The sequence below is a fragment of the Daphnia pulicaria genome, chromosome 3, assembly GCF_021234035.1.
Source record: "Daphnia pulicaria isolate SC F1-1A chromosome 3, SC_F0-13Bv2, whole genome shotgun sequence".
NCBI lineage: Eukaryota > Metazoa > Arthropoda > Branchiopoda > Diplostraca > Daphniidae > Daphnia > Daphnia pulicaria.
This window is the reverse complement of record NC_060915.1, coordinates 7,728,529-7,752,393: the sequence shown is the minus strand read 5'-3', so window position 1 is coordinate 7,752,393 and position 23,865 is coordinate 7,728,529. Positions and strand designations below refer to the sequence as shown.

General features: G+C 45.9%; 1 protein-coding gene across 2 annotated transcripts; it reads left to right on the top strand.

The window, feature by feature from the left end:
- Positions 1–327: 327 nt before the first annotated feature.
- LOC124329419 lies at positions 328–22,546 on the top strand. 2 transcript variants are annotated; one of them, XM_046788481.1, is made up of 11 exons: positions 328–1,290; positions 13,122–13,994; positions 14,061–15,241; positions 15,874–17,725; positions 17,859–17,909; positions 17,982–18,204; positions 18,544–18,598; positions 19,150–19,246; positions 19,353–19,632; positions 20,028–20,153; positions 21,759–22,546. In XM_046788481.1, exons 1-11 carry the CDS (start codon positions 1,098–1,100, stop codon positions 22,189–22,191), a joined length of 5,364 nt encoding a protein of 1,787 aa, XP_046644437.1. In that variant the 5' UTR covers positions 328–1,097; the 3' UTR covers positions 22,192–22,546. The 2 variants fall into 2 exon arrangements, with proteins under 2 accessions (XP_046644437.1, XP_046644438.1); XM_046788482.1 differs by lacking the exon at positions 328–1,290 and adding an exon at positions 5,818–7,587.
- The last annotated feature ends 1,319 nt before the right edge of the window (positions 22,547–23,865 follow it).

Here is a 23,865-nt window from a genome sequence, read left to right as displayed (position 1 = left end):
GAAGCTGTGTACCTACCTCCGGAGGAATCTCGACACTGGATGGACGGAGGATACCCACCCAACACAAAAAAAAAAGATGATGAGATACACACAGGCGAGTCAAGAAGAAGAAGAAGGATGGGAATGGTACCCACCACCACCGCAAGAGCCAAAAGGCAAAGAGGTGAGAGGGTATCCAGTATATGCATGGCCGTGTATGTTTTTCCTTTTTTTCTTCTTCTTTCTTTTTAACTTCTCCTCCTCCCCAAAAGGTGCCCACAAGTCGAATAACTCGTGTCGAGAGAGTCAGACACAACACAAAGTTGCTGCCGAAGAGATTCTCTTATAGAACTGTGTTCTATTCTGTTCACGTTTCTCACAAAATCGCCTTAGATTTCTTGAGTTTTTCTGTTTTGTTTTTCCGCACGCAGCCCAAACCGGGAATCTCTCGCATCGTGGGGCAGTTCGATTGTTAGTCGCTTCCCGGTCAACAAGTTAAACAGCCGCAAGCTCCCGCTGTCCTCCTCTCCCGTGTTGTGTCCTCCATTTCGCCGTTCATCGCCCAAAAGAAGATTAAAAGGACAGCCAGAAAAAAATAAATCAGCGTCGATTAGTGCTGGACTCGACTGTGAACGATCAAATTCGGACAATTCACGCCACTAAAAACTCACGCAGGGCCTTGAATTTCTGAATTTAAGAAGAAATTTCGTGGCGAAATCGTGGTGTCGTCCTTCGTTGGTTCGTGCAGCACTCCCGCTTTCTGTCGTCTTCTTTCGTGTTGATCTCGGCGTGTCTGCCATATTTGCCTGCGAGGCTCGAACATCAGCCCGAGCGAAAAGAAGAAGAAAATAAGAGAAAAGGCCATGACGCGGAAGAAGTTGTGAGTGCAAAAAAAAAACCAGAGAAGGTCCTCAACATCACGCAGCACAGCTTCCCCTATTTCACCTTATTCGTCCGCTCCTTCCTTCCTCGGCAGACACCGGCACGTGTGGCTCTTAGCGCGTGAGTGGTTTTTCATTGCGCATTTTCATATTGGACAATCTCACCCGGCCATCGGTCGCCGTCGACACCAATAACAAAAAAAAGTGAAAAAATAAAATAAAAAACAAACAAACAGGATGGACCATGAAGAGAATAATAAGGACGGCAGCACTGGTGCCGTTGTGCCCTTGCTGGGACAATTCGGTCGCAGCTTATCGAACTTGTTCACCCGTTGCGCCACTCCCGGTCAGGTGATTGTTCTCTCCATCGACGACATCACCAACGGACTAGGCGACGAAGTCGAATACCTTCTCGATGGCAACAAAAGAGGTAAGCCAATAATAACGGACCTCAATTCTCCCTTCTCGCGCATCATCTCCGTCCCGCACATCAGCCAAAAACCAGTTTACAGATAAATCCGAAATAGAACTGACAAAAATTACAAAAAAAAAACGAAAAAAACTACGCAACAAATTTCCATATCAAAATTTAGTGTTCCGTGAGTTGATTTTTAGGTCACCGGGTGACTGGTGTCCTCCTCCCCACCCCACAAGCTCCACCTGTCTCAAAAACTTGTCTTTATTTTTCTTTTTCCCCCCAACTCGCATTACCGCACTTATTTACGGGAATACTAGATGAACATGTTACATTATCCAATGACCACCACGTAGCTAGACGTGGTGCTACAGGTGACTCGTTTGAGGTTAACCGCAAACATGAGGCACATTGCCCCAGAGGAATGAAGTAAAAGATAAAATAAAATGAAAACAAAATTCCAAACGGTCAGAGAAATAACAGAAGAGAGGGGAGAAAGAAATATCCTCTCTGAACGTTAATAATCACCACATCAGCCTTTTTTTTTATTTTTTTTTACTTTTTACCTTACACTCACCTTCATCTCGTGTCTACGCGGACGAGAGGAAAGAGTAGTGCTGAGATGCTATACGGAGGAGGAGGATGTCTAAGTAGAAGAAGACAACAAAAGCTGGCTAATGGCTTATTCGTTTCGTAACGTTCTGGGAGGTCGCCGGTGTCTATAGCTAAGAAGAAGAAGAAGAAGAAGAAGAAGAAAGGTTTTTTCGGCTAACTAACAACCTTTCGGACTATACGAGAGAGAGCGGGCGGCGCGGACCTCTGATGGGCTCTTCTTTTTAGTCTATTTCTCTATTTTTCTTGTGTGTGTGTGTGTGTGTGTATGGGCGCTCGTTAAACGAAGTTCAGAAAGACGGAAGATGGAGAATAAGAGTCGGCCTTACATAATACACAGAGCCAAGCAAACTACCTATTAACGAGAGTGAAAAATTACCATCCCCACTTCTTTTTTTTTCTTCTCATATTATCTCAAACGTTTTTGAGGTTTTTTCCTTTTTAAATAAACCGCCGGATGAAGATGAAGACTCTCTTCATTTTACTTTTTAATTGGATAAAAGGGCCCGAAATTCTTTTGGGTGGAAATATTTTTGGGGTAGAAAATAAAGAAAGAGTAAATATTAATTCATCTTTATACATGTCCAGGGAGGATACATATGTATAAGTGCATCCTCGGTGGTTGTTGATAATATTGCAGATATTTCTCCGGTGCAGCCGGTCTGGAGTTGTTGTTGTTGTTCTTCTTTTCAATCGAGATAAATCGAACCGGAGTAGATAACCGAAAAAGAAAAAAAAAAATAGTCCTGGACTCCTGGGAATATTTGAAAAATGCGGACGTCGCTATATCCAGAGTTATATACGACGATGGTTACAACAAACCAGCCAGCCGTATAGCTAGATAATATACCGTCCCCACGTCGTCTTATAGAACAGTCTATGAAAAAAGATATTTTGATCTTTCTTCCTGATCTTTTCTTTATTTCATTCTCTTCTCTCCCTACATACTTCGTCATGTTAGACGCGGGCTGTACACATCGTCTACACGCATGGAAAGCCGAGACTACGTACGGTTATAGGAGGAGGCTGATGTGAACACAGCACAGGGTTAAAGAAGAAACCAAAAGGGGGAAAAAAAGGGGTGATGAATAGAAGGGGTTGCGGTCTATCTGTTAAGCAGTCGTCAAGTCTCCTTTTCGGACCGCCCATAACTATAAGTTGGGAACTGGAAGACTCCATCCGCGCATATAGTCAACGGGAGGTTGAATAAAAGGACAAGAATATAAGAGAACTTCTTAGAAAAAGAGAAAAGTATAAAAGAAATAAGAGACACAAGGCCCTCTGTGTGTGCAAAGGTAAAGAAAGATATGGTGAGCTGCAAGCGCTTGATGGACATTCGTGCTGTTGTGTCTCTCCTCTCCATTTCGCTGGACATTTCTTTATGGGCCGCGATCATTTCCGATGGGTTTCCAACTCGGCTGGAGATCAGTCAGAAGGCATTTGCTCTTTTTCCTGTTACTATCTCTCTCCTTATGGCCTATAGCTGAGAGCCCCCGACGTCAACAGCAGCCAACATACGGCGAGGTGGGACTCTATTTTCCACCCACCAAGGTGAAAGGTGGAAAATGGCCATTCATCTTATTTCCCACGAGTGAAAGCCAAAAATAAAAACGTCTTTTGGCATCTATTCTTTAACTTTTTTGGGTTTTTTTTTCGCTATAGCTACAGCACAGTAGTGGAAACTTGTGCCGTTAGTTGGAGTTGATCCTTGTAGACATCAGGGTGCGCATCTCGATGGATTTTACCTGCGCATACCTTCAAAGTCGCAGGGGAAAGATGGCCCGATATTGTTGGTGAATGTATCGACAAAAAACGTGCGCAAGGTGGACACGATAACTTATGGGACGCTGAAAGGAAGAGGCTTTTCTTCGAATTTGTTTTCCGTGTTTTGGCAGAAGGCAAAGAAGAAAAAAAAGAGCAAACGGTTGGCCCATTCAGATGCAATCACGGTCGCAATGGCTGGTCTCGCAACCCTCCAACTCAACGGTTTTTCATTTCGAAATAATACTTTTTCATCCTCTCATTTGGACACCACTCGAGCGATAAGGCAAAGAGCCGAGGATTCAGCACGTCGAATCCCCCCCCCAAAAAAAAAAAATAATAATAAATAAAAGCAATACCTGTAGAATAGAACTTTCGTTCTTTTTTCAGCCAGACGTTCCCTTATTTTATTCTTCCGAGTTTCCAGTTTAGTTTTTTAGTTTTCCAGAACCCCCGAAACTAAAGCGCATTAGAGGGCATAAAGGTCTAGATAGCCCTGCACACGCTCCATGCAGCTTTAACAACATTCCAGCGTATACACCTGAAAGAGCCCTAGACCGCCATCATCACTCTTGGCCTACACCGGCTCGATGATTATAATAACCGGCACAATTGAAGAGGCCGGCAGACTGGGGAGTTAAATGCCTTTAATGCCCCCATCATTTCATCATCCGCAGTTGCTTCGCTTTTGATAACACGAAAAAATAAATAAAATGTGTCGCTGGCCGTGTATGTATGCTGGCGGTGGTGCTGGTGAAGCTACTGAAGAGTGAACAAGAAAATGGGCCATCCAGCGGTGTGAGTTGTTAAATAGGGTATAGACGTGTGGCGGCGGCAGCAGCCGGGCCGATATATTTTGAAGTATAGAAGCCGTCAATAATTCATCATCAATTTGAAAGTATTCAGGCAGAGAGAGCCCCTCTCATTCTCCAGTTGATAAAAGAGAACATCAATTTTTCGGGGACAACTTTTTAGAAACTCCAATTGCTCCGACTTCTTCTTTACGAGATTTTTTCCCCCAGATGTTTTTGCTTCTGTTGGCTCCTGTTCATGACATTCAAAGAAATAGGAAATAAAAAAAACGAAACTTTTTATTCCAAGGGCGAAATATATACTGCAGACTCCAAAAAGTCATAATTTTGAGTGAAATATCTCTTAGCGTCCGTCGGATAGAATGAAGTCGTGCGTGGATATCAAAAGCCATTTGCCTCAAACTTCTTCCTACTGTCGGACACCGTGTGACTCGTTGACATTGACCCGAGAGTGTGCGCACCACCAAGTGGCAGCTTATCAACAATTTTTCAATACAAAAAAAAAAGTATTTAGTCTTTTTATTCTTTTTAAAAAATACTTTGCCATTGAAGGTGCGGATGAGGGGGGAATGATCTCCAATTTCAACGGACACTCGAAAGAGAGAGAGAGAGAGATCCTTATTATTTTTTTGTATAGCTGGTCACACAGTCACACGAGATAAAAGACGGGATAATATTTTCATTTTGTTTCTTTTGAAATTTATTTTCTTTCTCATCTCATCTCAAAACTGTTTCTTTTTTGTGTGTGCTGTATACAACTTGTGTCCTCTCATCGCAGTTTCCCAATGTATCGAGCGTCTCTTTTCTCTCTTCATCGGTCTCCTTATTCTTCCGATGACCAGAAGAAGCCGATGAAGAAGAAGAAAATAAAAAATCTTCCGAAATAGAAGGGCGGCTTTTCTCTCTTCTTCTTTTGATTTCACCCCCCCCCTCTTTTCAAACTGAAAAAAAGAAAAAAACTGTGATGGACCCAGTCTCCGGATGGCCTCTCTTCTTCTCCGGATCCTCTACCAAAAAAAAAAAATGTTTAGCCCTTGGGCCATCCGCCACACCATCTTCCCCCGACCACCACTAGCACCATTTCTTTTTCTATATTTCTACGAAGCTTATATAGGATAGTAGATATATATAGGTATGGAAGACACACCTAACCCATAAGGGTGGGGAAGAGAGAAGTGGGAGGGACCTGCGAGCGCGACTTCTCTTCTCTTTTCCACCAGAAGAAGAAGAAGCAGAGGACATACACAATAAGAAGAATGGAAATGGGAGAGAGTTGGTAGGGGAAAAGGTACCACCACCAGCGCCTATCAGACCCAGCAACCAGTGGGGGGGTTTCTAACTCTTGTCTATGAGGAAAACGTCAGTCTTCTCAAACGCGGAGAACAGGGTGGACACAAACTCGACGACACGAGTGCGAGTTTTCTTCCAGGTTTTAAAAACTATAATACCAACAAAGTGGCTGGCCGGTGCTGTCAAAAAGTGAACATCTCTTGTGTAAATATTACACGCACCTGTTGTGACTGTTGAACGTGTGGCCGCGTGATAATTCGTCAACGACCCGTGTCCATATCCGTCGACTTTGTGTGACCAATCAAATTGAATCGAAAAAAACATTTTATTGATTGATCGGGCCAATAAGGGATCGGCCCTTGGAATTTGAATTTCCATTTTTTGGTGAGGGGCATCGCTGATTGCGGTTTGTTTCACGGACAGTTGAGTTTTTTTCATGGGATTGGACATCGTAAAAATATTATAGCAACTACATAGACAAGAAGAAGAAGAAGAAAAGAGGCGTGCCAACTGCTGCCCAGTTTTGTTGTTCCACTCACCTGTTGTGTGCGAAATCTTTTCTCCCTAACGCGAACTGATATAGCGCGCGCCGAATAAGTGTTGTTGTTTTTACGAGAAGCCATCAAACAAGCCAAAAGCCATCGACCACTTGGGCTCTTTTTGCCCATCGACTCGATCGCAGGAAGCCCCTCAAGTCATCAACGGTTTTCTCAAAAAGTTATTATTTTTTTTTTCCCTTTCGGTCGCTGCTGCTGCTGGGGCTGATGCTTTGATTGCTCGTCTTGCGGTGGTGTCTATCGGACAACCGAGTGTTTTTTTCTCTCTCTCTCTCCAACAAGCCAAATTGTTGTGGAAGGTCTCTCTGTCTATCCCTTGGGTTGGCAGCAGCGCCGAAGAGTTGAAAAGGAAACACAAAAAAGCCCCCGGAGCCGTTCTCTCTCTCTCTCGCTCGGCTCTGTTTCTATCCATCGTTGCAGCAGACGATTTTGAAACACGCGCGGGTACGGTCCGACGAGTTTGGTGGTCGCCACCGTGTCACGTCACGACTCTGTGCGCTTCTCTCTATTCCCTTATTCGTTCGTGATAGTGCATCATCAACAACCATCGCCTCCCCAATTGTCTGGCTGGCGCAACCCCTTCGTCGACCTATCGTCAACTGTAATCATCTCGAAGAAAAATAACTTTGATTTTGGTTGTTTCATTTAACGGTGAGCTTTTGACTGGGTCCCACCGGACGATCGAGATTTGGATGAAGAAAGAAAGAAACAAAAGACTCTTGCTGCTGCTGCTACTACTCCTATAAAGATTTGAGAGAGTTAACCGGTCCCTCTCCGGAGAAATCTCTTTCTCTCTCTCTCTGTCCACCTTATCTTCATTGTGGAGGGGCGGTGGTGGTGCGGGGGGGATTTTATATACATCGAATCGGAATTCCACTCGACCCGTGTGTGTGTCTGTGTGTATCGGAACTCTTATATACGAAAAAAAAACAAGATACATATAGCCCTTAGAGCACTGTACCTTTTGTTACCTACAGCGAGGCCGTATGCTAATGCTCTCGGCTCCTTCATCCGTTGCTCATCCACCGCGCTCAACTACTAGCAGCTCCTGCCCGTTTTGAATAATAACACGCGCTCCAACCCTCTCTCCCGGTATACCCGGAGTGGAAGAAGTCATAAACAGGAAAGAAGAAGAAGAAGAAGAAGAAGGGGGAAAAAAGAAGAAGATTTACACCCAAAAAATAAGCAGGCGCTCCGCTACTACCAAGAAAGAAGAAGAAGAAGATCGTCTGGAATTCCATTCTGGAAGCTTTGGATTGCCCTACACGAGCATGTGTATTGTAAGTTAAAAGTCGAGCGATGAAAATAACATTCCATTCTTTTTCTATACCGTTCTCCCCCACCCTCCTTCTTTGATTATAGAGTAAAAAAGAGGAACATTTTTCTTCCGAAAAAAAATTTTCCCGAGCTATTCAACTTATGATTTAGATCCCCTACAATTTCCATTTTTTAAAAAAACCTTTTGTGGCGGATGTTGTTGTTGTTGCTGTGGATTTCCTCACACACAAAACATTCCCTTTTGCTAGAATGTGTATGTTTACTTGATTAATGAATCCGTGCGCCGATGAACTATTGTGCCCGGCGCAATATGTAGTCTACCGATCGATTCGTTATATTACCAGAAGCTACAAATCGACAAATTTCTCCTAGCTCCTCTATCATCTTCCATTTTTCTAGAAGAAGAAAAAAAAAAATTCCCTTTTGTGTGCCCGGTACCGTCTCTGTGATGTACATGTAATCTCGTCGGCCATCAGAGTGGTGCGCGGTCAAAAGAGGGTAACACAAGGAGAAAAAAGGAAAAACGGTATTACAGCAACAAAGTGGTGCGGTGTATAATCCATTAACGAAATCACGTGAAGATGATCTAGCAGAAAAAAATATCTATATAGGAAAAAGAAAAAAATTCCCAGATGAAAAGAACGTTCCTCTTTCTTTATATAAAAATTTTCGTTTTTGATCTATGACGTTTTGTGGGGGCAGAGAAAATATTTTTTTTTTTTTTCGAATTCTCTCCCCTCATTTTTATTTTCTTTCCCTTTTGAATCCGGCCGATGCCGCGCTCTTTTCCTTCAAACGAGAGAGAGAGAACACAGTCATCTAATAAGTGGTCCGGTTTTATGAGCACCGCGACTTGTGTGTCTATAAATATTCTTCTCCGCTGGTGTATTATATACCAAGCTTATATCTCTCACAGTCTTTTTTGATTATTTTTAATTCAATTGAAACTTTTTTTTTCCTTTTCTCGAGGGTTTATTATCGTCGAATAGAAAAGAAAAAAAAATTGTCTGGCACTAAATTTTGACAATGAGGATCGAGAAGTGGTGGGGATAGATAGATAGATAGACGTAGCGCTTTGGTGGTTGCTGGCTTTCCGATTCGACATGCACAATAATAATCTTTTTATAACTTGTTGTCTTTAATTGAAAGAAGGGCCTCTTGTGGCTGTTGAAAAGCAACGCCAGGCAACTACCGTCCGCGTTTTGTTTGCTGATCAACTCAGTTACGCTATTTATTATATCCAAGAAGAGACTTGACGAGATCGAAGGCTGCGGTCGTGACAATGCGTTCAACATTGGCTCTATTCTCATTTGTTGCCCGTTTTTTTCCCATACCAAGGGGGGGGGGGGTGGGAGTCAGACACTCGAATAAAAAAAAAAAAAAAAAACAAAAACTTTGTCAGCAGCGCTGATTTCGGCTCATTGTCGCCGTCTATTCTATATTTTCTCATTTTATTATATAGAAGAAAAATATTTTTTCTTTCAGTCCCCCTCCTGGGTGTGTACAAACACCGACCGCGTCGCTTATATACAAGAGAGTCGTCGGGTATTATTCAATTGTTGACGCAGTCTTCTCCCCCCACCAATTCGGGTTTTTTTTTTACCTGGACTCTGCCCGTTGTAAAATAACAACGTTCGTGTAGTATATAGTATACCTAGTCGATAGATAGTGGATAGTGGAAGGAGGCCGTGTTTGTACAGGTAGAAGCGGTGAGAGCCCGTCACAGGTGAGAGGGCGCGTCTCTTTTGAACAATAATAAGGACTCAACGGCTACTACCTTAGACACAACTCCTGTTTTGTTAGTTGCAATGCCAATCTTTCACGCTCGGCAGAGCAAAAAGAAAAACGGAAAAAATCTCGTCTCTCTCTCTCTCTCTTTATTCTCTCCCCAATTTTCGTTTGTCGAGTTGACAGTGAAGAACTCAAAATCTGGTCGGTTCGAGAGCTGTTACACCGGTGGCATTGATGAATTTGGTTGTACAGGGGGGGGGGGGGAATAAAAAATAAAAACCGGTACTAAACAGTCGAACGACACAACAACTTGACACAAAGATGGAAGTTTTGTTGCTTGTATTGTGCCGGGTGACAGCCACTTTTTTTTTCAGGTCACGGTAATATAACCAGCAGCGCGCATCTTGTGGGAATCTTCTCTTTTTGCACGTCTCTCACGGTGATCCGTCTCCTCCCTTTTTCGATACATTCGGTGGCCCTTTTTTCTTTCTTCTTTTTGTTCCCAGCCAGAAAACACGCCAATAAAAACACGGGAGCTTTCTCTCTTAGACTATCAACTTTCCTCCTCCCAATTTCCCATTGAAATATCCGCGCCATTTGCACTCGGCCCGATTGATGTATGCCCATGTTTCTATCGAAATTGGAAAACTTTCAACCCCCTTATTTGGCAGGGGGGGTCCTGCTGAAGTGAAAGGCGAAGTCAAGGAACAAAAAAAAAAAGAAAAAAAAAGTCAAACAAACAAGAGAAAATGTTGTTTGCCGCAGTAGTTTTATATAGGCAACTGGTGGAATCAAAAGACGAGACGACGACCGTTGGGAGACGGAATAGAAATCCATTGGTGAATACGATTTTCAAGGTCTATCGTTTGATTGGCGAAGGTCGCCCGCGTTGCCTAGCTAGCTGCTGCTGCTCTTATGTCTCTATACCATCACAAGCGAAAATGCAGGTACAATAGGGAGACGTGATCAGATTCAACGGAGCGAGAACATTCCAATTGATGGGCCGGGCTATAGGTGCCCGTCCCCTCTGGGCACTGCTAGTCTTTTCCGTCCATCACTTTGATGCCGGGGGAAAACAAAAAAGCGGATCACAAGGGTCACAAAACACACAATCAAAACACATAAAAACAAACTCAAACGGCTGTTGATGAAGATCCTCCGCTGAGATATATCAGCAGCACGATAATCTATCTAATAATAACAATAACGCCTACTGCTGTGTTTGTTTGCTTTAAGACTTTGACCTATAGTAATCTGAGAAAAACGGAAATGGTTTGAATAGTAGCAATCGCTTCCGTTATCGCCGGAATTTGTATTCTTCTTCCGCTGTGCTCCGGTGCGGATTTTTCTTCCCCCTACCCCTGATCAGCGGTATGTCGGGTCTGCCCACTTTTTGCGCAGCAAATCGTTGATCGACATTGGAGAATCGAAAGAATCTTTTGAGATATGCAGCGCGTCATTTTGTGTACGGTGGGTCCGTGTGTGTCAGTCGACTAGAGATGTTAAACTGCATTCCAGCGAAAGAGATTAAGAGCTAGAGGTGCACAGGGATCGGATATCTGATCCGGTTTTCTTCTTCTAGAAGGACCTTAATATTTCTTGGGTGATGGACGATGACATCCATTTTTATTCCGAGATCTTTTTCGACGAGTTTCAAAAAGGAGAAAATAAGAACCGAAGGAGGAGGTGTGTTTGGTCGCGTGTCTTGTTGGCTTTTTTTATTTTTTCTTCCACCATCAACAATTCCGGTCGGAATGTTTCTTGTTGCTCATTTTCTCCCTTCGTTGTTTGTTGTTTACCAATACGTGTCGGAGTGGGAGGAACGGGAGAACGGGGCAAAAATGTGGAAAACCAGCTGGTATATACTTGTAATGCCTTGTAGACAACCACACGGCGTCATCGAGTTACCGCCCAATTCCTCCGCAAGATCTTATTACCCACCCAGTAAGATGGAAATCGAGTCCATCCGAGTCCATCAGATCGGCTCGGCTCTGTTGCTGCTGATGCCCAGTCGTCATCGTATCATTCCACAGAGGATTGCTGGATAGATGAAAGAAAAGCTTTCTTTTCTTCATCTTTCAATCCTCTGCACATTTCTTTCGACAGTCGTCTGATTTCATGGAGGGCGACCAGCTGCTCCTCCTGTGGGGCTCCTGACGGCGCAGTGTCGTTTTTATTCAACGGAATTTCTTGATTCCTTCGAGTGTTTAGAGTTTTCGTTAGGTAACACATTCCAACAAGACGTTTGTACCACAACAACATGCTGTGAACCTGTTTTTTTTCCCTATCCCGCGACTCTATACTTTGTGTGATTTTTTGTTTGTTGCGCATTTTCTTGTTTGGTGTTCCACGAAATCAACGTCTCCGAATATTTTTTTGGTTGGTTACCACCGGAGAACTGCTGCTGCTGCTCGCGTCTACTTTAATCTGGCGGCTATGACGTTGATGCAAGGCCACCGGGATCAATGTAACGTAACACTCGAGGAAGAAAAAATTGTGTATAAGGAATGGGAATCTCTATGGGGAAGAAAAAAAAAAGGTTTAGAGGAGTAGCGCTTTAGAGCGATCAATCACGGACTCGAACTTGGCCCGTCATCCGCACAACTCTCTTCGCAGAGTTGTTTCGTTCCGCCTTATTACAGTTGGCGTTCGTTTTTGGAGGCACTGTTGGCACCACACGGTTGTTTGCGTGTTGAATGGCGGCCGGGCCAATAGAATTACGCTGCAGAGACAGAGTCTCACTCGGCAACGAAACAACTACTAAAAAAACGATTCGTTTTTCTGGTTTTTATTTGATTTTATATTTTTAGATGTATATACATAGTATTTGTTGTTTGTCGAGTTCACGCGATCATCACGCACGAGCGTTTGATATTATTTATTCATTTCCTTATTTTATTTGCGTCTTGGTTGTGGCACTGCGAATATGGGCGTCGACCGGGTCGACCGGGTTTATTTTGGTGCTGCGGTTTGCGTGTCAGAAGAAATCTCTTTTTGGATTCCATCCCACCTTAACCGAGCGCCGAATGAATTCACACATTTTGAATCAAAAGAGAGCGTGCGGTTTAGTAGACATCTCTCGTTCGTCTTTTGTTTTGAAAAGCTAAAAAAAAAAACGACTAGAAATTTGAATCGAAAACAATGGCCGTTGCTGAACTGCGTCTATAGCGGTGCGCCTCGGGTTCTTCCTACAGGTGTTGTAGGTCGGCTCTCCTGTCGGGAGGCCACCAGAGGTGCCTTGCACTTTGATTACATCCGATTGTTCCCAAACACACATACACAACAGACGCAACAACACCCATTTGGGAAGAAGAAATAATGAAATAATAAAATAAAAAAAAAAAAAAAAACCTTTTCGTGCATTTGCCTCTGATTTCTTTCGGGCTCTGTTATTGAGACTTCCATTTGCGGTTGTCGGTGCTGACGCCGCGATTTCGTGACTTTTTCATGACTGCTGCCGCAAGAGCGAGTAAGACATAGCCGAAGCACGAGACGCGCCGGCCCCGTTCAAAGGACGCGCCATCTCTTCTACTGGCTATATAGAATAAGGAGAGAGAAAGCTCAAGATGTCAACTGTGAATGTTAGACACGGGACGACGGCGGGCGGATCGCTTCTTCCTTTTCATCCGCTTTACTCTTTTTCTCCCGTTTTCGGTGTTTGTCGGTGGAAGGGAGGGATTTTCGTGACATTTCGACACGATTAGCCGCAAGAAGAGGACGCGGTTCGTCGTCACTCGTGACTTGTGTGATATCCGTTGAAATTAACTTTGATTTCTGTTTTTGTATTTTTTTCTCGATTTGACAGGAGGCCCCGTCGCCATGCTGAAATGGGCAAAGGGCTCGAAAAACGGCGGCCACAACAGTTCAACAGGCCATCACTCGGGTTCGTCGGCGGCTCGTGTTAGCCTGGCCGACCTGCGACGCGCCTCCGCCAAATTGCTGAGGAGGAAAGACTCGAGTTCCACCACCAAATCCAAAAACAGTCCGGGGACGACGTCCAGCGCCGCAACGACTATTAGCGGATCACCTCCGCACGACATCAAAACGGGAGCGACGACGTCATCAGATGGGGGTGGCTCGCCGCCACCTCCTTTGGTGCCTCCGCGCGGATCCAGCGCCGCTTCCTGTCACGGCATCCCCTCCTACGGCCATTCCGGCGGATCTGTGATCAGTGCGGCCACGACTCCTTGTTCCGTCAGGTCTGCCAGTCACAAGGCCGGCGTCATCAAACAGGCGACCGTCAGGAGAATGTCCACCTTGCGGCAAGCCCGGTCCGTCTCGCCCGTCAAAGACAGGGGCCAGCAAAAGCGGCCGGATTCGTCGTCGTCAACCAACTCGTCGTGTTCTTCATCGATAACCAGTCGACGAACGAGACGGAAACCGGCGGCCGTCGTCGACGACAACGGCAGCAGCCTCTACATGCAGCTGGACAAGATCCCCGTTGCTGTCCAACAGACGGCCGGTTCGTCCAGCTCCGCCTACATGTCGGCCGCAGCGGCCAATCTCAAGAGGAAAGCCCTGGAGGACATTAGTAACCAGGCGTATCGAAACATCATCCACAGTCTACAGAACGAATTGGCCCAAATGTCGGACGCTGAAGCCGAGGCCGAAGCGGCCCGGTCCGCATCCGCCGATGAAACTCGGACATTGGCTGAAGCCACTCTCCTTCCCATGAACCGTAAATTTTAGAAATTTTTCTTAAACTATTAAATATGAAATATCTAATGGGTCTTTAATGTTTCAGGAATGGAAATCACTCGGAGTTCCACCGTCCGTGCGCCCAAGGAATGTGACAACGCCGATCCGGTCCTGAAGCTACAAGTGTCTCCTTGTCCATCCATCAAGTACCAACATCAGCGAAGCACGTCACAGCCGATGCCGTTGAAGAAGCTGGATGGAGTGGTGGCCTCTTTTACCAATCAGCCGCCGGCGTCGAGTGACTTGCACCGCCCGCGACCCGTCCGTCACCCGCCGTCACCAACAACAGCCAACGAGTCGGGCGACAATTTGATGGATCTATCGAGCTTAGCTCTGGCGTGTAGCCGGAACGGCCTTCCATCAACTCCGACGCCGTCCTCGGCTTGTCATCCGTTCAATGGGACGTCGTCGCCACTCAAGAAATCAGCGCCCTGCGGCCCCCACAGCTCTACCGGTCAACACCTGCATCAATACGGGCCGGCCCGTTCGCTCGTCAGTCACGGGCTGTCCATTGGGACGAGTAGCGCGGCGGATTCGTCCAGATGCCAAGACTCGTCCAGCCAGAACCACAAGAAGAGCCGGCCAAATAAGCAAGTAACATTCCAAACGGAAGCGAGACTCATTGGCAACGAATCCGTCACTCTGCCGGTCGTCTTTGAATCGGACCGGGAAGACGGAGGTCAAACGGACGGGATCAAAGAGCCGCAACCGTTGGAGATGCCCGGCTTTGTCAACATCCCCTGCAGTCGCAGAGGATTCTGCCTGGAATTGGATTCGGCCAACGATCTGCCGGAGGTGGGCAAACTCAACGAATCCTGCGGCTCCAGCAGCGAGCAGACGACGACGGACGAGGTGGATCATCATCACGTGGTGAAACGCGTCATGTCGCCGGACGGCGGCTACGATTGGCAGCCGTCCTACGTCAATTTGGAGGACACGGAAATCGCTCCCGTCCTGTTGGCGTCGTCACGACCGGCCGATGATTCCAGTGATTTCTGGAAGCCCAGATCCGTGGCTTCCGGTGGCCGACAGCAACAACAACTGGGCGAGCCACTGCAGCCCGTCTACGACGCGCCAAACAACAACAACAACAAAACCATCGACGTGGATAATCCACTGCTGTTGGAATTCCCTGGCTTCCGTTACGCCATGATGCAGCTACCTGGCAATAACGCACTGATGGAACGTCGCTCCATTTCCAACGGCAGTTCCGGCAGCGACACGCAGGTAAATTACACTTCAAGATATTTCATCCATAAAAATAGGGAAACGGACAATAGCCAAGATAATAAAAGAGGGGGGCCGGCCACCGTCTCTTACATCTATTATTCACCTGTGTGTACTTATGATATCAAAGCCAATAAGATCCGCCCCTCAGACCTATCCGAAGATTGTGTGTTATTATGTAGTAGACCCTCCATAACTAATACGCACAAGGGAGGGTGGGGAGGCCGACTCCGACCGTTATCTACACATCTATTTGCCATCCGGATCGTGGCTTTTTTTCTTTTTTTTTCGGAAATCTTTGGGCTCCATTCGGCAGTTTCTTTTGATCGGCCTGTTATTATCCAGCCAACTTCTTACAAGAAGTTGTGTGCGAGCTCGGCGCGGATAACAATAGACGCGTTATGCACTCGTCGTTGAACTGTGACATAATTGGGACGGGTAAAAGCCGACCGGGGGGAGGGAAACTGGAAGCGTTCACAATGGAAAAAAAAAACCGGCAGAGAGTTTGTGTAATTCCACATTCCCACCGAAAAAACCATTTTTTGGCCTTTTTGGCTAACATTCCGTGTACTCCTCGTTCAGTTCAAATGACATGGAAACTATAAAATGAAATGTTTAAATCTTTTTGACAGGATTCCGGTGTGGCGGAAATGGCTCAAGCGCTTTCCCTGAGCCGGGCGGCCAGTGCTAGTCCGCAATTGGCGGCCAGTAGGCAAAGCTTGGCCGAAGATATGTTGTTGCCCGTCCAACCTTTTGTGTACAACACGCTACCGCGGACGGATAACAAGCGGAGCCTCTACTACAATTGCTGGTCGAATCAGTCACAGCAACAACAACAACAACAACAGCAGCAGCAACAACAACAACAGTCGATGCCACTGCCCTCTGGGCCTTCCAGCGTGTACTCGACGACGGATCCGCACTTTCTCTCGGCTCTGGCCTCGCCTTTCTTCAGTAGGCGAATGCCGGAAGAGAAAACTCCGGCCTCTTCCTCTTCGTCGTCCACTTTGATGGCCAATGTGGATCAGCAGGACTCGTCCTGGTCGTCCGATCACTTGTACTGCAACATGGCGTCGGTGGATCCATTGCCGAGTCTTCCGCCAAGAATCTCCCGACGTTGCCATTCGCTGCTGGCCCTGGCGTCGACCAAAACTGCGGCGACAACCGCGACGGGTGAGGCGGAGGACGCCGACTACGAGAACCTCAACATGCCGTCGCAACCGGGCCAGCCGGTCATGGCGTTCAAAGCCAGGCTCAACGTATCGCACAGCCGGAGTCGCAGTCTACGGCATTCCGGCGATTTTACCAGCCCGTTCGGCTGGATGATCCCGCCGTTCCAGCAGTCTAAAACCAAAGAGCAGGAAAGGCGAAACGAATTGATTGAAGAAATGGAAACCAAAGTCATTGACGAGAAAGAAGAAATTTACAAACGAGCCTCTTCTCGTCCAGTCTCGTCCAGGAGGCAACAACTGTTGCACGAAAGAGCTCACCGGTTGGAGCTGATGCTCAACGACGCCTCGGTCAACGATTGCTCGGAGCTGTACGAGCCGTCCGACTGGTCAATGGAGGCCATGCTGTCCGACACCGTCCGCGACATGGACAACCTCTCTTTCATGGACGGGCCGCAACAACCAAACAGCCGCAATCACTGCCAGCATTGCTGTTGCACATCTGTCCGCCGCCCGCTTCCGCCACCAATGACCCAGTGTCGATGTCAAACGGCCTATTCCAACCCTTCGCCTTCTTCAACATCTTCGAGCGGATCTTCCGGCGGATCGTGCCAGTGCAGCCGCAAGAAGAAATCGGGCGGAGCTAGTACGTACAAACGGGAGTCGATTATTCCGGTTCGGGAAAACGCTGCCACTCAGACGGATTTGCAGAACGCCTCGGCGGCTTCGTTGAGATTAGCCAGCCGGGCGACGGCCGCCGAGAATCCGCTCTACATGGCCTACAGCGATTTGACTAAAATCAACTGCGACGACTTGGATCGTTCGGCTAAAAACGCGGCGACGAATAATGCCACGACTGGCACCCAAATCGGCGACGATTACGCGTCCGACAGTTGCGAAACTTGGAATTCGCACAAGGCCCTTTACGCCCGCTTGCAGGCGGCCAAACAGAGTCGCGAAGTGACGACCCTGATGGAGACGACACCGGTGAAAAAACGCAATAACAACAATAGGGGCCGTCACCACCACCACCAGCACAATAGCAAGCCGCTTTCGACGCCCTCCGGTAGCCGGATTTGGCGTCACGATGGGCAGAGCGTCTCGACGCCTCAGAAGAATCGACGGGACGGCGGCAGAAGGCGCCATCATCGCCGAAGAGGCTACTCCACCGTCAACACGACGGCCAATTCCAGCAGCAAAATGGACCAGACGGCCCTGAGTACCCGCAGCACATACAGCACCAAGAGCTCAAACACCGTAAGGCGTCGCAAGAGCTCACGAAGACCTAAAGCTGCCGACGTTTTGCACGGAAAAGGTCTCCATACATGTTTCCCCCCTTTTTTTCCCTAAATGATCAAATTACCTCAATGCCAGAAACGTATTGAACGACGTTAATCGAATCAAAATGCTTACATCGATCGATATTTTTTTTTTATTCCAACCAACAGGACAGCTGCAATTGGCGATTTACCTCAATTCCGGTCTACTGACCATTCACGGTAATATTGAGATCAATAATTCGGCCCCCTTGATGTGCGTCTGAAATGTTTTGTTTGTCGATTTTAAAACAGTTCAATCGGCTCGCTACCTGAAATCCAACAGCGGTAGACCTTGCAATTCGTACGTCAAAGTGTCGCTGATTCCGGATAGTCCCGAGCAAACATTTTGTCGGACCACGCTAGTCAAGAATGACAACAATCCTTGGTACGACCAGAAGTTCTCGTTCGAATTCCTCTCGGCTGACCTTTACAAGCGACTCTTCATCTCCGTTTGGGATCGCGATGCAAAAAAGAAGTAAGTAGTTGTCACTCGGCGAAAAAATTTCAGTGGAAAAGAGGCCAGGCATTTCAAGACAAATGCTGGCGATGCATAAACGAATTCCTCACATCTCCCGGGCTCATTTGTTATAATAAATAAGAATAACCTTTCAGCTTTCCAAGAAGCGTATCCAAGTTATTTTCTGCTTGACAATTCCGCTCTCGTTCTCTGCCCAGCAGAGTCGATATTATAGATGCGAGAGGAGCTGATTCAATCAAGCCCCTAGCTCCACTGACTAATTTCATCATCATATGTTAATCTGTCAATTTCTAATTCTCTCCTCTTTTTTTGTTCGATTCTATTTGCTGTGCGCAGTCGGAGCGATTTCAGGGGCTGCATGTCTTTCAGCGTCAGTCACGTCATACGTAAAGTGAGTATATATACTGATTCATTCTTGCTTATATATACCCACACTTTCGACTAGATCCCTTTTTCTCTGGTGTTAGTCTTTTCTCATTTGCATGAAGCTCTTCTCTCTCTCTCTCTCTCTCTGTCTTTCTCTCTCACACATTCCCTTTCGCTTCGAAAATCCAATGGATGAAATTGGAAGAGAAAAGAAGAAGAAGAAGCCCTTGACGTGAATTAGAGAATTCGACGTTCATGAGAACGGACTGAGAAACGGGCGAAACCGGAGCCAGGAAGCGACAGCACAGTGTACAGTCTACAGTCGGGAGAGCTGATGTGCCGCGCTGTCTTTATTCATTTCTAAACCTATTAGTCTGTCGCGCAAACTCGCCCTCTTTTCTACAGGATTAAAAATGACAGCACGCGATTCGACCCCCCCACACAGACACAATGCTATATTCACTCTTATAGCATTTCTTCCCCCTCCCCATCTATGCATTCTTTACTTTTTCCCGTCGTTGACCATTTTTACGATCCCGTGACTCAAATGTCATTTTCATTCCTTTTTTGCTAAAGGACGCGAGCGGGTGGTACAGACTGTTGAACGGGAACGTTGGGCGCCAGCGTCACTTTGCCGTGAAAAAGCAAATTGATTTGAACAATTCGACCATCGGTAAGTCACTCATTCAATTGTTTCGTCGATTTTCTATTTAAAATTGGCATTCTTTTATTTAAAAAAAAAAAAACTTATTTCATATTGATCTTATTTGAACTTGCAGTACCGACCGATCCCGACATGGAGGAGGATCTGGTCGTCGTGGACGACAGTGATTTGGACAGTAGAGTCGTAGAGGAACAGGATCGGATAAGACGAGGACCTAGTCCGTCGCCGTCTTCGATCGGGTCGAAGATGACAGGATCGGACACCCGTCACACTCCCCCACGCTGTCCGACTTTGGAGATGGAACCGAAAGGCAAAACGCCGTATACGACCACCGTTAACCTCAAACGAGGTCCTAAAGGATACGGTTTCTCCGTCACGTGGACACATCCGCCGAGGTAAGATACATTCAACAACAATAATAGGCCGTAATAGGCCTAATATCATGTCGTAGTCTAATTAGATGGCTAATAATGCAAATCAATAAGTCGAGGACACGGAAATCAATGAAGTAAAATCAAATAAAATATCATTAAGTTTAGACTTATTGGGCTTATAATGTCAATGTATTTAGTAACGTCGCTCGAGAATAAATGCCGAATTAATGAAGTCGCGTGCGCTCTTCCGTCCAAGGGGGCGCAGCTTAAACAAGTTAGAGATTCTAAGAGGCTTGAAAATTACATTCCCCCCTCCTCGTAGTATATTGATGCTGTAACGTCCTAGAAATATTGCATAAGAGTTCTAAAGGGAGTCTAGTTTTTTTTAATCAATTTATTGCTGTTTCTTTCGACAGGATCGAGCGAGTTGAGCCTGGATTAGCCGCCGACTTGGCTGGCATGCGCGTCGCCGACTACATCGTCTTCGTCGGCAGCCACAACGTTGTTAAAATGGATGAAGAGCAAGTCCTTCAATTAATTCAGTAAGTCCATTGCCCGCGCCCATACTTTTAATCCGATTCGTCCCTCCACATCCCGGCTATGAGCCGCCGCTCCCTCCTGCTTGGCTCATGTTATACGGGTCGATATATACTTTGGGGAGCGTCTGCTGTGTGTGCCCTTCGCTCGACCACTTCTTGTGTTTCTTTGTCCTCGTCACTTCCATATACTTGGCGGTTGTTTCCGTTTTGGATTGTCCTCCTCCGATAGTTTTGATTGTTGTTGTGTGGATTTTGCATGACGCTACATCCACCGTTTACGTCGTTAAAGGTTCCCGTTGTAAATACCGACGCAGTTTGCGTGCTGCAGACTGGACCGCCTTCTTGCTGACCACTAGTTGGGAGGAGTAGGTGCAGTTATTTTGGTCACACTTTTAAATTTCACGGATGTTTTTACAAGGGTATCGGGACAGCAGTGCTTATATTCTGCGCTTCCCTATAGGGAAAGAAAAAGACATTGGGGCTGGGCCTCTGTAATGCCCTCCTTTGGAGGGTATAGCGCCTTTGTTTAGAAAAGACACGAAAATAGACGCGGTGATGTAAAGTCAAAGTTACCGCAAGAGTTATGTATAGGCTTTGTAGTTTGTAGTCTCGCGCCCCAAGAAATAAATAACGGCAACATGCCATCTAGTGAAATTCGCTTACGTAATTGGACGCGCAGGATAACGATCGGCCGAAAGTTGCCCAGCAGAGAGCCATCCTGTCTAAATAGAGTCCTCCGCTATTATTTCTGCGATGCTTTCAGCAAACAAGTAAAAAGAGTCTAAAAGACGAATTTTTTTGTCTGTGCATTATTTCTCCTTGTGATGGTGTTGCCCTGTAAGTTTTCCTATTGTTGAAGTTAAAGGATCCTTTCTCTTCCAATATATATATAAGTGTCCGAGCGCGTGCTGCCATGTCCCTCTGACATTTCGACTTTTTTTTTCCTTTTTCTTTTTCTTTTTCGTCTCCATCACACTACGTGAGACTCGTGGAACAACAAGAGTGTATTCTTTTGCGTCAGACAAAAAAGGGCTTGGCACACATCATCGCTGCCATATATACGCACCCATTATCTCTTTTGCTTCATAGGAAGAGGCCGGGGGGAAATATTTTTCTATTGGAAGATATAGTGGCTAGCCTGTATATCGTTGAAGCCCAGCTCTCTCTCTCTCTCTATACATAGAGGGGCTTTCGTTATTTCTCGTTTCCGCCTTTCCGTGAAGCCGAGGAAGAAATCGATTCGCCTGGATTCGTTATACTTGTGTAAGAACGATGGAGATGCGAGAGAGAGCTTATACATATACTAGACTGTGATGGAGAAGTGAACAGCGCGTCGTCTCCCCTTCGACAACGCGGAACAGTATAGGCCGATGTCAGTGTAATGCAGAGGAAATGTTCTGATGGGAAAGTATTCCAAGCGTCAACAAACAAAGTTGAGAGACCCTCATCTATTCTACATAGCGGAGATCCCGTCGCCTATCTTGGGAGGATATTAATGGCGCGCGATACAATCTGTATATTCAAATGTCGGATTAGAATGTCCCCTGAAATGACGTGTCGCTTTATTTTACGTGCCACATCTAAATTTGTGTGCTTTCCTTCCAACAGATCGGCCGGCGACACGCTGACATTGGAGATTTATCGGAAGAGCGGCCAGAAACCGTCAGGAGGCGGAAGCGTCACTTCCGACCAGCTGACCGCTGCAGAGCTGCATTCAGGCAGCATCCAGCAGAGACAACTCAAAAGCCCGGTAAATCAATCGCATATTAGTGGCAGTGTATCGATGGCCGCTACGGGCCGAATGCCAATGCTGGCATCCCACCATCAGCAACCATCGACTGTTGCTGCTGCAACGTCGGTCGGTATCGGAGCTAGTGGCCGTCGCGTAGTAGTAGAAAACGCCGGCCAAGTGTCCTGGTATCCGAGTATGAACAGTGCCAGTAATACTACGGCCCAACTGGGAATTAACATTTCCAATGCTGCACCGCCACCGCTCAAAGTGGCATTCAATAAATCAATTGGCGGAGGTGTGCTCGTCTGAAAATAATGATTGTCCTTAAATCGTATATAAGATTCCCCCCTGTATCTTACCGTACTTTCCTTTTATTTGACATTTCCTTGTGTTCTCTATTTTTTTACCTTCGTCTAAAAATGTACCGTATTACCTTTGTAAAAAAAAAAAATAGAATGGTAGACCACCATATTTTTTGTTTCCCAGCATATCCGTTCCCCATGCACATCTTGTAACGACATTCGGCTGTACATGTCTTTTGTATTCAGTCTTTGGTATTTCCCTGTGTGTCACGTTTTTTGGTGATGCAAAACCTCTGTATAATAGAAGTCGCGCTCTTATGTATACTGCTATTCCATGTAAATAAAAATACTTCCCACATTTATCCCGAGAATTTCTCTGCAATTTTTACCATTGAAGCTTTTTTGTTCAGTATATTACTCCGCTTTTTTTTATGTTTTCGTTTTGTCACGTGAACATTTTGGTTACAAGTATAGTTGAAAGTTTACACAGTGCATTGAAGAGAACCAACCGAGTTATTGGGAATTTTTTCGGAAGAAGACAAACGCAGACAAACGACTACACGTGTTTGACATTTAGCATCATACAAAAGACTTTATCCAAGAATCGAAACATGAGAAACCCTCCTCAATAATACACAGGACTCGCAGTGCGTCAATGATCGATCGTCCACATAACTCGTCAAGGAAAAAGCAGGCCTTGGCGAATTTGTCGTAATTTCATTCTGATATTTGGATTTGGTTTCATCCGTCTCTTAATGATTCTTTAGTTAATTTTTTTTTTTTTTTTGCTATTCATCACCACACAAACATCAACAAGGGAGGTCATACACGTATCGTACAAAAAGCTGCCTCTTTGATATCCTCTTTTCTGATTTCCCCTTCATCTTTCGTCCCCTTTCATATTTTCTCTTTATTTCTCCGTAATTTATTTTCACATCCTTTCTGTGATTGTACGCCTTCGATCCCGTGAGTTGCCTTCTATTATAGTATAGCAGCTGGGCTGTAGAGTTGGACAATACCCGTTAGAATTTAGATTCCTTTTTGCGCTTCTTCAGAGTGCGGAATGTGCATGAAAAGAAAAGTTGTCATGACAACCGCGTCCTTTTTTTCGCTTTTCCCGTTATTAGCTCCTTATTCTGTCACGTTCCTTTGAAAAAGCCACATGAGAAAATGGAGCCCAAAAAAATAAAATAAATAATAACAAAAAATAGCCATGCCGATGGGAATAAGATCAGACGTTCGATTTCCGCTAATTGTTATTTATTGCGTCGTTACATGCGCGCTCTTCGACTTTTGACCGTCAGCTGCGCGAGTCCCCACGCGAAGAAATGGCGGCCTCGTCTTCGGACCTTCAGGAGATTCACCGCGTCAAGCACGGACTGGTCAATGCCGAGACAGCCATGACCCTAGCAGTGCATCGGCTCTTGAATTCGATTCATCGTATGACTTCGTCTAGCCAATCAACCGACAAAGCCGCCAAGGCTGTATTCTATCTATCCATGGCGAGTATATATACTACACAACAACTTGTCGATATTATTACTATTGCCTCCTCCTTTCTTCCCCTCGTTCATTTCTTTGCCCCGCTTCATCATCTCCGCCTTGACCCTCGGTTCATCGCGTTGTCATTTATGACTTCCCGGAAAGTCAAGGATATACTCACATCACTCTCTAGGTACAT